The 18,798-nt window shown below is 38.3% G+C and overlaps 1 protein-coding gene across 3 annotated transcripts in view; it reads left to right on the top strand.

Moving 5' to 3' along the window:
* EBF2 (EBF transcription factor 2) overlaps positions 1 to 18,798 on the top strand; it is a 148,180-nt gene that overhangs the window by 94,527 nt on the left and 34,855 nt on the right. For all 3 annotated transcript variants that reach the window (XM_030035227.1, XM_030035228.1, XM_030035226.1), the window contains exon 7: positions 12,908 to 12,989. In XM_030035227.1, coding sequence (XP_029891087.1) covers positions 12,908 to 12,989 — 82 coding nt within the window. The remainder of the gene's footprint in view (positions 1 to 12,907; positions 12,990 to 18,798) is intronic.

The raw sequence follows: 18,798 nt of genomic DNA, 5'->3' as shown, positions 1-18,798 counted from the left end.
TGCTGTGTATCTTCGTAATCATCATAACTTCTTAGGGTAAGACAGTTGCTCTGAAATAACTGAGGAGTCAAAACAGGCAAGGTCAAGTCCCCTTGAGTGTCAATCCCAGCAGAGATACTAAAGTGAAGGGAAGTAGATTTGCCCATGTTCTGCTCACCACCACCCTGCACTTTCACTGCAGCCCCGTATTAAGGTCCTGGAAAGGCACTGTGGGGAGGTTCTTCAAATTAAACTGCTGTCTCATTTGAGGCTCACCCATTGCCAATTAACAGAGTTCATACCCCAAAATGCTGCTTCTTTTTTGGCCTCTGGCACATATGTGCTACATCAAAGGGTACTGAAAAGGTTAATTAAATTTGGAGGCTAGTAAGCAGAGATGAATGAAATGTTTGGTGTGAAAGGTGGAATCATTTTAAATTTATTAATTTGCTGCACACTAGAAATTTTCATATTCCTCATAAATACAAGATGGTGCATATATGTCTAAAATGTTAACTCTTTTCCTTTAGAAAATTAGTTGATTTCTGAGGAGGTGCTATACTAAAACATAGAAAAAGGTGGGCTTCAGAGTTCAGAATTTTTCTCTTTAAAGCAAAATTATCTCTCTCTACATAGGCATACATGCACATATGTGATCTTTTTTTAGGAGTTGAAACAACAAAGTGCAAAAGCATATCAGTATTGGCAAATTCCATGGTCAAAGAATTGCGAAATGGTAGGAAGCCCTGGACATTAGAAATCTTCTGAAAGATGTGGATGCTGACATTTGGTTTTGGCCATATGCTGTGGCTGCAAAGTATCTCATTCTGACAAACGAAGAAGAGCTTTAAATAATTTCAGTGACTCGCTCATGTACCCAGCACTGTGGCTCTGGAGATGCAGATTCTATTTCTGCCTCAGCCATGTGACCTATATATCTTTGGGCCAATTCATCCATGGTTCAAAATGAGGTGCAGGCAGAAACGAGGAGAGGAAAAATACAGACCCAGTCCTGTATTTTTTTTTTTTTTTTTAAACTCATTACATCTTTTCTTTCTGCTGAGCTGTGGCATAGGAAGATAAGAAATAGAGATGTATGAGACAGAAAGATGTTTTCTGTTTATATTACTCATTTAGTTCCTCTTTAGCTTCCCTTGTCATCTGGTGATATGTTCAGTGGCTATTAGGAAAACAACGTATATTGGGGCTGTCTGTAGGTATGTTACACAGAATTATTAGAAGAGCTATTCTGTGTTTGGAGTCCTTTCATCCCATGGTAATGTGCTACAACGAATAGGTCTCCTGGTATTGCTATGCTTTGTGAGTGGTTGGGATTCCAAGTGTGCAATTCTTCTGTATTTTTGAGATGGTGTTTCTTATCCTAAAGAGAGGTCTTTGTTAAACATGTGCCATTCACAAGCACCTATCTTTTCTGAGGAGGTCTACGATGAGTTAAAGCACAGCAGGATAATTTCCAGTCTTCCTTGGGCAAAAAAGTTGTTGCTTTTGCTTTCTTTAAAAAAAAAAGTGATTTCCCATTGACTGTCCAGTAGGAAATACTAGAAAGTGGCTTGGTTAGCGTACAGTGCCGAGAACCTGTCCCGTGTAAGCTGGGTCCCTTTTACATTTTCTATTTATGCATGGATATACAGAACCCAAGTCAACCTAAACAATATATTTATCTGAAGAAGGGCACTTGTCCAAATTAATAAAAAAACAACAGAGACTTCAGGCAGAAGTGTCTGCTAAGTATTTTATATATATTGTTTGTAGTAGACAAGCCACACTTGAAGGCTTTAAGTGGTTCAGCAATCTCCTAGTATAGGAATTCATTTTTTTCTTCTTGCTTCCTTTGTTTGGGTTGAATTATGAGGTCTTGTTCCAGATTTTGCTTACTCTCAATTGAAGCAAACACCCAGCGATATTGGTGGGTGCTGCATTTGAGAAAGATCGAAGTGAAGACTAAACAAGGATGTTAGCAATAGAGCTGAAATATACATCAAAAAGTATATAAATAAATACAGTAATTAGCAAATGAGATTACAGACAGTATGTGTAGAAGTTTATAAATGTAATACACTCATGTTATTGTTTGCATTCTTGTTTGCAAAATATCCTGTGATATTCTGGATGCTCTTTCCCTCTTTGCACGATTAAATTGCTGGGTGAGATCTTAGGACTTGGCTGTTTCATGCACAAGGGTTGCTTTGTGCATCAGGAGTAGACTCCCTAGTCTACAGCCTGTAACACTGCACATTTTAAAAAATGTATCGGTATGCATATTTCTCTGAATCCAAGCTCTTCAACATTAAAGCAAGACCCTTCATTTTAATCATTAGAGAATGAATCCAGTGCTAATAGCACTTAATTGTTTCACTAGAATGATCTCCGTTGGTTTTGGCAGCCGAAATGAAAACAATTCCAAATACCATCAAAGGAGCTTATCCACACACAGCATGTACAGGGAGAGTGTTTTGATATACAACGGTGTGTTAATATCATAACATCTCCTAATGCTACATACGGTTCTGTAATCCTTTTCTGTCTCAGTCTATGATCTTGGAAGGTCCGATGGGTAAAAGCAAGAGGAATAAAATAGACAGAAGATCTTGGTCCTTGCCCCTGAAAATAATGTGTTGACGGTCTCTTTGCTTCAACCGTATACCTATATTAATCTTGACTTTCTTGAAGCTCGCCCGCTAGTTTAAATTTGTATGCGACATCAAACATACCTTTTCACATATGTTCTTTCCAGATTTTTTTTAACAGTTACTTAGCAGTTTATAGAAGGAAGTGAATGATCTCATCAAGCTGCTTAGAAATTAAAAAAAAATCTGTGCTTATTAATTATGCAGGATTAGTCTAATTATAATTCAGCAAATTAATTAGCGACAGAAGGTGTTCTGAAACATTGGAGTACATTTGCATGTTAAATGGAGAGGCTAGTCTGTAATATATGTAAATTTATGCATGGCTTCATAGTTTAATTTAAAAATTTGCAGCTGCATATGGTATGGGAGCAGGTGAAAAGTCAGTTTTAGTTTAATGATGCTAACAAACATTGGATGCTGTCCTGTCTTAGGGAAGGAATGCACTGAATGCACCCCTATCTGCCAATCTATAAATCTGTCATAGGAATATAATGTTACACCAATGTTCAGATTCAAGGTCATCTGTGACTAGACCCAGAAGTACAATAGGTGCAAATCTACCAACTGAATAGACCTCAGAAAAGAGAGGAGGCAAAATGTGTATGGATCCAAGTTGCTGGGATGTAAATTTGCCTTTTTAGCAAATGAATGCATGTTCATTCTATACAAAAACAGTTTAGGGACAGGCAATACTCTTGCCTTCATAAATGAGTGAGAGCTTTCAGCTGAGTGATATCCACTCTGGCAGGTGTAAAATAGGTGTCTAACCTTGGTTCCGTCTCTAACGTTCGCATCAGCGCAACTTTCTGATCCCTTGGAGTCACTCGAAAGTTATTACCAAGTTCTGCATTAACTGCAGGGTACAGAGTTTTTTATGTGCCGGCCTCTGCCATCTGGCAGAAATAGTAAAAACCAGCAGACCCATCAGCAGCAAAAAGGCCATTGGTGTAATTGGTGCTCACTGTTCAGCCTAGCATGGCTCAATAGACAGATATTTTTTGAGAGTGGTGGCGTAAGAGGATAGACGAGTCAAAAGATACAGGAATCATAGGTTTCTCGGTTTCTCTGGGTATGGAACAAAAATGAGTGGGGATCGGATTCTGTGCTCATTTAACACCTATGTAAGCCTTTTCTGGGATCCGTAGGGTTTGCAAAGTAGAACTTGAGTTAAATTTGCACCTGTGTAGAGTTATAAGGACAAAGCGATACCAAAGAATGAATAGACTTAGCCAGTATTGCAGAGCATCAGCAGGCCTGTTTGTGTGATATAGTCCAGCACCAAACCATGTTTGCTGCTGAGGCTGAGATAAGTGTAATGAAGAAGAATTTGGCCGTGTTTTCAAAATCCAGCTGGGTGTTATGTTCTAAGGCAATGAACTTTATGAAATTTTTGTCACTATTAAAAAGAACCAGTAAAATCACAAACATGGACTTGCAGGAATGGTATGTGGTTCTTGGCTGGAAGAGCAACTTGATCTATGCTGTGGGGTAAGTCACTTAATTTCTAGGTGCCTTGACTTCTCCATCGGTGAAATGTGTATAAAAGCCTGCCTTTCCTCCTGTCCTTCGTGTATCTTTTCTCCAATAACAATTTCACAATGTGACTGTGCAATGCTTAGCACAGTTGGAGCCCATAGATACTGTAATAAACCAGGGAATATTATCTGAACATCCCTTTCAACAGCCCGTCAGCCCAATCCTCTACTCTATTACCTCCCTGCCTATTGACTTTTGATTATGCTATGGCATTTGGTCCTGTGCCAAATGGCATGAATAACATGGATCTTACAGTATAAATAAGCTTTTAGCCATTGTCTTCTAAGTTACTGGAAAGTTTTGGTGTGGGAGGAAGGAGGAAAACCCAAAGGAAAAGGGGGAACTGTTCAGATTGCAAAGAGTCCTCCGAAGACTTTTTGGAGAACAATTGCAATTACAAACACGCTGTTAGTGTTGTGTTTCATTTTCAATTCGAACCCATAGAGTTCAATTATTATTTTCATTAATGGTGTCAGGTTTTCATCAGAGTGCACAAACAAGGAGGTTTTCCTTGGAGATTTTTTTTTTTCCTAGCAAATGTGGCCATGCCAAATAACTACATTCAGCACCGAGAAATGACTGTCTGTATAACCGGCAGTGCACTCTCCCCCAACCCTTGTTTCTTGAAAATGGGATCATTTTGCAAGACAGAATAAGCATTTACCAACTGAGTGTGAATTGCAGTTGTGGATGTGTGTGTCTGCTGCTGCTCAGAAAGACTGGAACAGAATCTACTTTAGAGATGGAAATTGGGCAGAAGCTGGAAAATGTACAGAATGTAAATATCAAGTTTACTGACATGTTTTGGGTTTGGATGACATATTGTAGGTTTACATTCAGTTAGTATTAGTTTGGAAACTAAGCTCTTAAAAGCCAGTAGATATAGGGCAGAGAAAAATACGATGTTCTCGGCTGCAGAGAAATGGGATATTTGAGGAAGAATTGTCCTATGGTTAAGGCATGAGACTGGGAGTCAGACATGAATTCAGGTCCAACCATTGCTGTGGACTCAAGGTGCAATGTTCTTCTTGATCCATCTGAAATATAGGATACCAGTACTTTCATCCTGTATCATCTTTAATACATTGCATAGAGTGTTCCTTTCCCAAGTGTGATTAGGAGGACCTCTTGGCATGGCAAACAAATCATAATTACAAGCAGTGTTAAGATGGGTACTGCCATCCTTTAATTTTAAGGCTGACTTTTAAGGTAGTCTAAACTGTCGGCCTGCATTAGTTGACTCATTAACCTTTTTTTGTTCCATTTTTCACATCCATCTCTAGTGTTAGCTTTTCTGAGCTCGGTGCTGCAAGGGGTCAGAGGCTGTACAAATCAGACACTTAATAGTAATAGTCTTCTGCCTTCCTATAGTGTTTCCAGGTGGTGTTTCAGGTCTGATACTAGGCATAGAAAAAGAGGCCCTAAATAATGGTCCCACATCAAAACTTAAACTTTAAACTTAAAATCTAAATTGGAGTGATTGACTAAGTGTGGGAGAAAGCAAGCAGGATGTTGAACAGTAGATGTTGGTAAATGATACTAGACTGTTAGCCTTGGAAAACTGAATTGTTTTGATACTTAAAATTATCTGATGTTTCCAATTTATTTGAGGGATACAATGTCTTGTGGCATTTTAAAGTCCTTTTTGAGCTTTTCTCCTTTTTTAAAATAAAAGCACTAATTCCACCTGTTCTCTATTACACTTATCTGATCTGCATGTCTTCATATGCTTTGCATTGCGAGCATCTTGGAATGAGCATGCTGATATTGATTGATTAAATATTAATTTAATAATAAAGATGGGCCTAAACAGAAAACTTCTGACCTAGACTCTCCTCAGTGCAAAGGATCTTTGTGTCCTGTAGATTTGGTCCAAACCACCTTGAATTAATAAAACAAGTACAAATACACAAAAGCCTCACATCTTGAAGCCAGCTTCACTTTTGCCATTACAATTCTGCTAACATCAGTGCAGTTACTCCTGAACTGTGCTCTTTAGACCTCTGTAGAAGTGGACTTTACCTTGGCAAACATCTATTTCAAAGCTGGAAAAGAAATGTAGAGCGCAGGAAAAAAATTCCTGTAGAAAGGGATCAGGATCAGTGCCTAGAAGCTGAGAGACAATCAGAGAGGTGAGATGAGGAGGAAGATGTAATGGCAATGTAAGGGCCTGCATGTAGCAGAAAGTATAGGTGGACGCGTAAAGATAAGAATCATAGAGATTTATGAGGAAGGGACCTCAAAGGATTACTTACTCTGTCTCCCTTAGGCTGGCATACATCTAACTCATCTCTCACGCCAGGCTGAGCAATTCTCTTGCACAGACTGGTTGTCCTCTGGGTGCCGAAGTGTGGAGCTGGAGAGAAGTCTAACCAGATTGGTGGTCCCATAACTGAAGGATTTACTTTGAATTAAGGCAAGAGGGTAGAGAAGAGTTTCTCGTTTTTCCGTCAGGCAGCGAGGACCTTGTTGGGGGCAGGAGTAGCAGGCATAATGCTCATGTGTGGTTTTTGGTGCAGCTGGAGTCTTTCTATTAAAAAACAAGTGACAAATGAACAGCCAACTTCTCTTCTGGCCTAGGCTTGGGACCTCGTATCACCTGACTCCTGCTCCCTTCTCTCACAGTAAATCTCTGACAAACTCAGAAAAGTCTTTTGACCTACATATGTTGGTTTTCACATTTGTTAAACTGGGTTCACACTTTATGCACAGGAGTTTTGTGAAGATTAATTAGCTGCTGTTTGTGGAGTATCATATAAATACTCTGGATTATTGTAATAACCTCACTCATTTCTCACACAGTCTAAGTTGTGTGTTCATTTAGAATGCCTTTGTGCAATGCCTGATCCCACATTGACTATAACTGCTGGAAAAGAGCAGGAAATTTTCTCATCAGCTCCCTAATAATACACACTGACATAATAGAACAAAATTACTCCAGAGATAAATATTCAGATTATAAAGAAGTCTTCTACCGTGGTATTCATTAAAATCAAGATGATGATATCAAATAAATGCAATTAATTGATTTTAAACACTGACCTTCAAATGTATGTGCAGAATCTGACCTAGTCCCTTTGAAAGGACGCAATTTCAAGTAAAGCCTTCTACTTTGTCATGCTGTGGCATCGGGTAGGGTTACTTGTCACACTTATCTCAGAGTTTGCAATGCCAAGACACACATGGGTGAGTCGAGGGGAGGATGGGAGACCCTGATCTCAGAATTTCCTAGCTTTGATGGAGTTGGAGTTAGGCCCTCACTGGTAATGATACTTTTGCAGTTCATAGTATATTTAATCTTAATATTGTTTAACTGGAGCAAAGATATTCATAACAGGTTCTAGTTTTTGTTTGTACACTTTGTGACTTTTTGGAAGCACTTTAATTATTTAAGCAGAACGCCACCATATCTTTATATTTTCATTAGGTTGTAGCATCGTAGGATTTGCTGGTGAACATAATCATACTAGGTGGTAGGCATGTTCTCATGCCAAAAAATGACTGGGGCCATGAATCCAAATTCTACAGTAACCCAAACAACACAGGATTATCTCAGTAGTTGCTTGACAGGGGATATTTTCGAAGTGTATCCAGAGGCTGCTCACAAGATAAAAACAATATTATCTCTCTTGATTCTGTACCTGTATTTTAAGAAAGCACAAAAGGTGGATAGGAAGGTTAGTTAAGATGTAGAACCAGGAGTCAGGAGATCGTGAGTCCTAGTCCCAGCTCTGTGACAGACCTGCGATGTGATGGGGAGCAATTCCCTCCCAGTTTCCAGGCCCTGGCATCTTTGCCTGTAAAATGGTGAGTTACACCACCTGCTGCAGAGGGGTTTTGTGAGGCAGAATTAATTGAAGTTTAAGTCCCATAGAATGACACTATAAAAGCACAAAGCATATTATCTATTTCTGTGGTTCCATGTGGTGAGACTAATCAGTCCCAGGTCTTGAGGCAGAGTTTAAAAAAAACATTAATGGATTTTTTTTTTTTTTTTTTTTAAACTACACCTTCTGTTGCATGTGGGACTGCTCTTTAGGGCTTCTGTCTAGTCCTGTTGAAGCCACAAGAAAGATTTTTTTTTTTCTGACTCCAACAGGATTTGATTAAGTTTCTTCTCAGTCATCCAAGATGGAGGATGAACACTCTCAGAGGTGTGGAACATGCTTTCTAGTTGTAGCCACATTTTTAAGTTGCCTCAGGTAGGTACAGAACCTAATAATATAGGCATACACAGACAAGGTGGGAGTGTGGGTCAGCAATTGCTTTGGAAAGAGCTTGAGAGATGCGAGACCTTACTTACTTTGCCCTTACCCTTTCTCACTGTCCATTGACAGCCCTCTGCAGGGGAATTTGTTCTGCTGTCTCTCAACTGTATTATGGGTTGTATGAGTGCTCCCGGTCTGCTTTCCCACAAAGTCAGATAGGATTGCTCATAGTATGGCTGAAAAATAGCTGAGATAACACAGCTGTCTTTGTAGTGAAGTGAAAAAGGGGCACTTAAGTGATTCATCTGCCTAACTCCCTGGCATGATGGTAACTTGCAGTAGGAGGAGCAGTAACTTTTAAAATAGCTCCCTCTAAATCCTAAAAGAGGGAGTTATATTTAAGGTGGCATTTTGGAGACTTCTTGCAAGTGTATCAGTCTATAGATAGAAAGCTCAACTATATGAGGAAAGGCAATAGGAAAAAAAAGATAAGTCTATAGTTATATCTTAATTAATTTTATGTCTGTGCATTAAGTTAATCAGGTTTTCTATAGCAATGCCAGAATTTTTAGTGGCAGTCATTCAAAAGTATTTAGGTTTTCCCCCAGCGGCCTTAGATGTTGATCTATGAGATGACTGGGCCATGCTCTCTCTGCTTGGCTGGAATCAGAGTTATCTGCTAAACTCATAGCTAATGCTGTCCATAGCAAGGAACAAAGGCCAGCTAAGAAACATGAAAATGAGCTAATTTTTTTAAATTCTGGCGTTTATTTTTTTGATGTATGTGTAGGTTAAGGCCAAAAACTGGCTAAAGGTTCTCATTTAAAAAAATTAATAAAGCCTTTCTGTAATTCTCCTGTTACCCCTAAATCAGCTTCATTTAGTGCTAAACCTTCCATCCTCTTTGCTCCCCCCAAGTCATTTTTATTCTAATGCTGCAATAAATATTAATGCCTTTCCCAGATGCAACCACTTAAAATATATATGTATATATAACAACCTACCAAATACTTCATGCAGATGCCCAGTTGCAGCTAAAATTTGACTGGAGAAACTCTGAAAGGAGAAAAAGAGATGTGGTTCACCTAGAGGAAAGATAGCAATTCTTGTGTGTGAATCTAAATAAAACTAAATCTAAATCCAGGGTGATGGGAGGGAAAACTGTCTTAATGCAGCATATCCAGTGAGCTCCGAAGAAACTACAAATCTTTTGGCAATATCTATGAATACTGCCACAATGCTTAAGTGCTAAAAACCAAAGCCAGCACTTTCAAAAGTGAGATGAGGAATTACTGATGCCCATTTTGTGATATCTTAAAGGTGCGCAATTTTCAGCAGCTGAGGTGCTCAGCAATTCCAGAAAGTCAGGCACCTTTGTCTCAAGTGGGACTCCCAAAATTGCTGTTGGTTAAATATCCTGGCTAAATACCCTAAAGCTCCGTGCATTTGCATGGTGAATGCTGTTTATTGCAAAGCAGTTGGTGGATGATGAGAATGCTCTGCATCTTGTAGGAAGCAGGCAGCTCAGAAGGAGAGTTTTGTTGTCTGTGTATTTTTAATAGACGATACACCCGTTGGTATGAGTCAGCACAGATCTAATTGAAATCCAAGTTAATTTTCACACATGCTGCTGATTTACATTTGCTGGGTATCTGAACCCCCATTTTCTGGAGATGTTTAGCAGAAAATATGAATTTAGTTCATTGCCATGCAGTGTTGCAGAGTTCAGTCACAAATACTGTTAAACATACATTTAGAATTTTTACCTTTCTGTATCTGCCTTTTAGGGGTTTGTGTAACATACAGTACCGCAGTATCTTAGCTCTTCCCAAAGTCAGTTCAGCTGACGCAGCGAGTTCTCTTACAGGCACCTTTCTTTGCTCTGATTTTCTTCATTCTTTAGTTGATGTTGATAATTTTTCTCATCTAGATGAACAGGGATGCAAGCATTTAAAAAATTTAAAAAGGAAACCGGACATTCTCTCGATTAATTTGATATTTTTATTTTTCCTTGAAAGTAACAACTTTTTGTGGATTTTTGTTTTCAGTTATCCTCCAGAATAGTCAGTTAGCCAGTGGCTCATTGATTTTCATGTAAAAGTTACTTGCCTTGGTTTCATTACATAGTTTGGTTCCGTTATGCAGTTTTTCCTTCCATAGGTAGATCTCAGTAACATAAGCTGTTTATATATCTGCAAATATTTTTTTGTGTCTGTAAGAAGAGGGCAGGATAAAAAGGAGTGTTTGTGAGTAACATTTCTGGCTCGCACTCTCCTGTGAATCTTTGAGTGTGCCGGCATGCATAGTATTTTTCCTTCTGAAAACATTCGTACAGATAAAATCTTGCTTACCGAATCATTCAAATAAAAGAGGTCACAGGTTTTAGCATGAGGAGTCAATAAGACTTATTTGATAGAATATATTCACTCAGTGCTACTCCTGAGGCATGAAGTTCTGTAGGATTTTTAGTTCAGAATACAAGGAGGTGACCAGGGCTGTGTTCACAGAAGTTGCCCTCTGACAGCCGAGCACCGACACATCTCTCCCGCTGAACCTGAATGCCAACGTGTAGAGAGACCGCAGCAGGACGCTGTACTTTCACCCTAATCTGTGCCGCAAGAAGAACCAGTGAGCTCTTTAAGCCATAAATGAGAAGGAACGATGGCGATAAAAATAACAGTCTGCAAAATGCACGCACAGACAAAATAAATATTTTAGATATTTTTAAAATGTTTGTGAGAGATTTAAGGAAAAAAAGGACCATTTTAATTTAAAAAGCTTGCTGGAAGGATGTATTTTGTGACAGTCATTTTATATGACGTTATCTGGGGGGTTTTTGTGGGTTCAATTGTCGTGAGGTTTTTGAAGGGTTTTGTTTGTTCAGGCAACACAAATGGATCAGATCCTTCGATATTTCTTTGTATGTTTGGGGCAGATGGAAGAGAAGTACCGCGATGTAAGTGGTGCAAAGAAAGTAGCAATAACAAGGGAGAGTGGATTTCTGCTTTATTGTCTTGCATTAGGACTATTTTGGTTGTTGTTGTTGGTAAACCCTAGGAAATATACATCTTTCTCCTTTAAAGTTCTAATTCAAGGCATGAATGTGTGAGTTCTGAAGGGACTTAGGGACTGCGGTAAAAAATCGTTGTCATAGTAACAGAAAGGGAAATAGGCCTGGCTCACCTGGGACTTTAACTTACTGCAAAAGCGGATTTTTTTTTTTTTTTTTTTTTTTTTTTAAGGAAAGCACTCAGCAAGAGAAATAAATAAATAAGTAGTTCTTTGTATTCTAAATCAATTCTTCAACTATTTATTTTTTTTTAAATCCAAGTCTTTTTCCCTCTAAATCTATTTTAAAGTCTTTGATTTTTTTTTTTTAGCTTTAATTGTTGCAGTTAAACCCATTTTGTCCGACATGGAAACAAAAAGAATCACAGAAAATATTTTCACTTGCGATAGAGGATGCCAAAAAAATTTCTTGCCTGTTATGTCTGAATTTTGAAGACATGCTTGTTTGGTTTTTAATCCAACAACTATGATTTTTTGTGTAGTTTCTTTACCTCTGAAATTCACAAATTTAACCAGATTAAATGAGATAACAAAGGGATGAATCCTCTGTTCCCTGGATTTGACACAAAATTTTGTGGAAAAGGTTACAGAAAAATGCCCGCCTAGTATTTCTAAACTGTAAAATCTATATGCTCTAGTGCATAGTGCTGGGTAAGCCAATCAAGCATGCTGAAGATTCAACTTGTGTACATGACAAGCTAAACTCTACAGAATAATAACACATAAAGATAGGCATATGTGACAGGGCAAAAATAATTGGCTCGAGAACTTTGTACAATGTTAATAGGTTTATCTGCTTGGACAGCATGAGCTGTCATGTATTACTTCAGGTTGTGTTTGTGTTATCGTCTCTCAAAATCTGTGTAAGATTATAATCCGGACTCTTGGCAGTTCTGCTTCTCTGCTTTAGTTACTGAAATCTTAATAACTAAAAACATCGTCATGATGAAATCTCATCAGCTTCTTCTGGGAGCTGTATTTGTTTCTGTTTTTTAATACATTCTAAGTAGTTTCAAGGCTTATCTGCTTCAGAGTTGCCCTGTTGGTTTTTGTAGTTTTTACAATAATGTTATCCTTCTGTATTGTTTCACGGAAAATCCCTTCAGACAGCGAAAGAAAGACCTTGTATGCAAGGGAGAGATAAAGAAAGAGACTAAAATCGTGTGGTCACACATGCAGTGAGGAAACGGGCATAAATCAGAGTAGATATGTTGACTTATACCAGATAGCAGCCCAGCTCAGAGTGGATTACAGTCACATTGGTTATACTTTACCTGATTTTTTTAACTTCTGTTTGTTACGGTTTGGTTTTGTTTGTTTTGTTTCTGTATTGATAAATTATTACAGTCCTGGTCTACTGATACACCATCACGTAAATCACTATGACGTATACTTGAAAACAGAATATAACAACACTTGTTTTGTTATGGTTAACAGAAGTGACGTGGTTCTTTATCTTTCCAGGTTCTTCTTAAAATTTTTTCTCAAGTGCAATCAGAATTGCTTGAAAACAGCAGGAAACCCAAGAGATATGAGACGGTTCCAGGTAAGTCTTATAAGGCTCAGCATTAACCTGTCTGCTTTTATTCTTCTTTTCCTTTTCCCTCTCCTCTCTCCTACATTGCTCATAATAAATATGATGACAGTATATGATAAGCCTTATCAGATATTGTTAAAGTTTTTCTCCATTTGTTGTATTTAAAACCCCCCCCCGCCCTTTTTCCTCTTTTTCCACTCTGAATCCCCAAGGGGAAGTGATGTACTGTACCAACCAGCAGTGGATATTTGATTTGACACCCTCGGGCAAAGCACTCGCACATACAGCTGCCCACAGCAGGGATCATGTTTGTGATACTTAGATGCCTCAGAATTTTTCAAAGTAGCTCTGTACGTGGTACACAAGCAGTCTCCTCATTTTCCCTCCGCTCCCTATCTCTTTCCATCTCTTTTGCCTTTTAACACTCTCATGCCCTCCCTTTCAGCTTCTTTAAAAAAGAAGCCAAAATAGTGATGGTCACTTTAAGATCTCACGCAGCAAAGCAACAAGACCCATGGGACAATGACCCAGCTGCTTTGCTCTGAAATCTGCCACTGGTTTCATCATAGCTGTCGCTGATGTATTGTGAATACCAGCTAATAAAAACACAGAAGGAGGTGAAGTGTGTCACTGGTGAAGAGAAAGGCAGACACGGTCTCCCATCTTTCATACCCTAACCTTTTAAGAAACTACATTTAATAAATAAGTGTTCTACCTGTAACTTAGCCCTCACACAAATGTAAACGGCATGCTCAAGCCTTTTACGTCCTGGATGCACTGGCACGTCTCTGTGCGGTGTGAAAGATGGCACGGCAGAGAACGCTGTACAGAAGTGATGCTAGAACTAACTCTCATGCAGTTGAGAGTGAGGCAGCATGGTCTAGCAAAAGGGATAGAAGATTGCGAGTCAGATGGTTGGACTGTACCGCTAATTTGCTGGGTGACCTTTAATGAGCCATTTTTCCATTCTTTTAGTATATATTTCCACCTCTGCAAATGGGGTTGCTCACCTTGGATAACTTTGTGGTCTTGATTCAGGAGAGCGTTTGAGAAACTGCATGCATGCTTTGTCAGCCAGAGCCTTTGAAATCTATGGATGAAAATCAGGACCGTCCTTGTAAATGCTGTTACTGCTTGTTATCATTATTACTGTACCTTCACTGTGTCACATCCCTGATACAAAGAGGATTTTAGCTTATTGAAGGATGTGTGATTTTCTTGTAGACCCACAAGCCTTGTAGTGGGAAGGTGACATCCTTAGGTTTGGCAATTCACGTTTCATTACTTGGGCACTTGCATCAGTTTCCTTGTTTATGAATGAAGTTAAAACTCCACAGGAGTTTACAGAGTTGTTTAAAACTTTCCACCAAAACATGTTTCCATAGCCAAGTGATTTTTTTTTTTTTTTTTTTACTTTTACTAGCAATGAAAAATTCACAGGAGGTATATTTTTATAAAAAAAAAAAAAGAGATCAACTGTTAAGAGAAATACTGCAAAATGAAAGCTTTTGAAAGCTCCAAAAATTTTAAAGAAATGTAGGCAAAAAAATATAAAAGAGTTGTTAATTTTTTGTTTTGAGTGGAAGTAAATTTAAAGAAAAATTCCTGACCAACTTAATTTTTTTCACGAGTGTTTTAAAGAGGCTGCAGTGACTTCTTCATTCTCTGTTTTTAGAGATGATAAGACATGAAAAAAAAGAGGTGCTGATTGTTAGGAAATTTGTGCTGGTTTTTTTCTTCAAGTGGCAATTTCCATAAAGAAAAAACACCAATTGGATATCGTCTGCCAAGAATGCGAAAAAATCTGTGAGTAAAGGAAAACCCAGTTTATAGCGTGTAAACAGATCTTGTTAGCTCTTACAGCCAGCTAGAATAGCTGATTGTGGAATGTAATGAAACATAAATACAGAGTTTCTTTTTTTTTTGTTATGAGTTTGTAAAAAATCTTGCACAAGGGTATCCTGATTAGCACCTGGGGATTCTAGGCACTGCCATATTACAAATAATATTGGTCGTAACAGCCAAATATAAATTCTGCATCCAAGCACACCTGAACACTGAAGAAATTCATGTCTGATTTCAACTGCATGCTAGCTGTCCCCTCTCTATGGTGAGGAGTGAGACTAAAATCCTAGATTTTGATCCTGCTGAACTGGAGGAGAATTTTGGATCTAGGGGTTTTTGGCAGAAATCTCTCTCTAGTATCAGCCTTACTTTTTGTTTCACCTCTGTATCTCCACACCCCAAATCGTGATGTTATAGAGCCTAAAAAGCTTCAAGTTTCCAGTGAAACATCGAACAGGGAAACAGAAATGAGTCTTACAGCAGCACCCACATGGTTCCTGATGGAATGCCTTCATTCCATCCACCTGGATGCCTCTTGTACATGAGAAAGTATGGCCTTGCTTTTGATCTTTGTACCAAAATCAGCAGTTTATTGGAGAAGAAAACGAGCTGGGATAGACTCTTCATCTGGGTTTTCTGCCTTACAACATGCCAAGCTGGAAAACGAGAGCCAAGTGAAACTCTCTGGTTCTGTTTTGCAGGGCTTACTTAAACTCCTTTTGCACTTTCAGTCCATGTGAGTTCATACCCTTTGAATTTCATTGTGAGATTTAAGTTCAAGCCCCCAAATTAATCAAGATTGGGCAAAACCACTAGGTTTAGCTTACTTTTTGTCAAAACCAAAAATGTCGACAAGGCTTTTTTTCAGTGTTACAAAAATGAACCCTTTGAGACAAATTGCAAAATGCTTGAGGTTTTGAGTGAAAGCAGGATCTTCATTCAGGCTTGCTCAAAACTGGATGCATCCGTTGACGAGCTTTGTTCTGGGCTACAGAGGTCTGTATGTATAAAAAAAGATACAAAAGGTAGTTCAACTGGTAAAATATTACACATTGGGAGTAAAAAGTCTCTGTGTTCCAAAGGAAATTAGCCATGATGAACTGTAAAGACAATAAGCAAAGACAGCTTGTTTTCTGTCTGCCTCGTTGTTTCTAAGGGTAGAAGCATGACTTCCTTGAATGTAATGACAGTTAAGAGTGTTCTTGAATGATCCACTGTCTCTGTCTTCTGGATCCTCCTTTCATTGTTGTTGATTTTTTGGGTTCCTTTTTTGTTTTGTGTTTTGTTTTGTTTTTAAATTTGGGCAAACACTTTTTTGCCTGCTGCTTGTTGAGCATGGTCTGTCAGCTACCCTTAAAGTCAGAAGTGGGAAAAAAAGATAGATTACTTCAAATATTAGTGGTGTGCTTGCACACTGTGAACATGTTCATTTTCATTTTAGTTGTTATGATTTACATCAGGCAAATTAATTAATGTGCAGAATTGTTTATTAGGTTTGAAAGGACAGTTGTTTGTCCTACCAGTACAGGAACATGTGAGCAGAGTAAATGGAGGGTTAAAAAGCACAGTGCAGTAGGGTACTTTATTCATTTTATGATTTAATTAATTATGTTTTTTTCTTGGGCCACATCTAAAACCTTTGTTTTTTCCTAGTAAATTATTTGTACAGCTGTTGTCGCTAAGGCCCTCCTCTTTCAAACATTTCCACGCATTTAACTTTCCTTATGCAAACAGACTTCTGCAGCGATGCTCAGCTGAGTATCTTTTAATTTGTACCTGTGTTTTTCTGCAGAACCAAATATATTTATTTTCAGTGGAGTAGTGCTTGTCAGATCTCCAGGAGGCATTAAGATACTCCTTTTATGGTTATTAAAAAAAACAGAAGAGAGAATCCTTATGTCAAAGTTCTCATTTAAATTGCTACTGAAACCTGGAACTGAAAGGGTCTCATCAAAAAACATTTTTGCTCTTTAATGGAGATTGAATGAAAGCCCAAAACTCAGGCTTTGTTGTTGAGACACAAATATAAATAAGAGACATGGAAATAGTGCTGTACAATGCATCTTACTGAGTTCTTCCAGCATGGAAGAGTGGTTACTCATGTTTGGAAAAGTGTCAAGTTAATGCTTCTGATTAGAGATGGGTGTGAAGCTACACAGTTTGGGCTTGGTTTGGCTGATAACCAAAGTTCCAGGGTGTTGGGATCCAGTCTCTGAGCCTAGCCTCAGCCTCACTTCTAGATATAAGATTTAGGTATTTTATAGTATAGTTACAATATATTAAACTAAATTAAATGTTAGATTTCACTTATATCACACTCATTAAAAAAAAAGGGGGTGGGGAGAAAAAGGGATGGAAAGGTTACATTAACACTGCATTGTAAATTTAATACAGCTCCAGATGCCTGAAGAGGTTTTTGGTTTTGGGTTTTTTTTTTTTTTTTTTTTAGTATAATTCTTCAGTTTGGAGAGCAACACCAGCTGCTTTGTGATCACATTAACTATTTGAAATTTGCTTTGATATTAAGTAGAGCTTCAAAGATACAATGAAAATCTCTTAACTTACTTTTTTTTTAAATCAAATACAAAGATTTTCTACTGTTGAAAAAAGGTTATACCTCAGAAGTTAAAGGATGTGTGATCATTATTTTAGTGGGTTTTTTTTTTCCCCACTAGTAACATAATTTTATTGTGAATCACTCACTACTTCAATGTCTGTCAGTGGCTAAAGCAGGGAAAGGGAATCTTTCTAGAACTAATGGATATTTTCATGGTTACTTGATGGCTGCTCAAATACATACACAGATCAAGTAATACGTCCTTGTGAATTTAACTGAAGCAAATATTGGTTATTTATCAAATAAAATAGTTCTGAATAAAGATTGTCAGTAGAAAACCGAAACAAAAAGCATGCTAAAATCACCTATTCAAACCCTAGTGCTGACTATTTGAGTTCAGCTAATCTGCAAATCTGAGTTTACATAGGTATTGTCATTACTGTCATTGCTGTATTCTCAGTGAGTGATTCTCCTGGGAACAGAATGAAAAAAAAAATATGATGCCCTCCGTTTAATGAGGACTTCTCCTAGAGAACTTGATTGAAGCCCAATGATACTTAATGGTAACGACCGGTGTGTAATGGGGGACAATAATTCTGTGGAATTAAGATGAGGCACTTCAGCTAAAATGCTTCAGCTGAGACCTGGTGCTAACGCATTAGACTCCTGTTGATTGGGAATTCTGCTTCATCTAGTAACATACTGATTAAACAGATCGTACAGTGCCATGGTCGAGAGAATGGTACAAGGCAGCAGAACATCAATACTAACAATGGTCATCTTTGAACCAACATGCTTTTTTAGAAACAAAAAGAGAAAGGTCAGCAATTGCCCTCTGTTTTCAGCAGAAATCATGACATGGAATGTTTCCTGGCAGGTATCCCCCTCTAGGTGCTCTAGGGAGAAAGAGAAAGGAAAAATAACAAGGTGTATCCCTGGGGAGGTTTCCTTCCTGACCTCAGAGTGGTTGGATCAGTTCATCATTGGGCACGTGAGCAAAGCAGGCTGTGTTTGAGAGTTCACCCAGCTAGCTTCTAATACGAAGCGCTGAAGGAACTGTGTCATTCAGGAAAAAGAAAAATGGGTAAGAGTGGTGGGATAATGTTGTGAGTTAGGAATGTAGACTGTAAGAAATAAAGAGGGATAGCAAGAATGAAACATAACTGGCCTAAATCAAAATCCTTTTCAGACTGATGGTGAAAGAATGTGCCAGAGACCCCACAGTCAGATTTGGATATGGATAGAAATTGCTGAACTGTTGTTAGAGAGATGAATACTACACGGACTAATGTCATTATGAGAGACTAATTTCCCAGGTATAGATTGTGAAACAAATGCAACTAGTATCAGCAGAGTCTAGAGCTATTACTGGGTGGCAGATTTCTTCATCAAATAGTGACTGACCCAACAAAAGGC

The sequence above is a fragment of the Aquila chrysaetos genome, chromosome 13 (genome assembly GCF_900496995.4).
Source record: "Aquila chrysaetos chrysaetos chromosome 13, bAquChr1.4, whole genome shotgun sequence".
In the NCBI taxonomy this organism is placed as follows: Eukaryota; Metazoa; Chordata; class Aves; order Accipitriformes; family Accipitridae; genus Aquila; species Aquila chrysaetos.
This window is presented reverse-complemented; position numbering and strand designations above follow the sequence as displayed.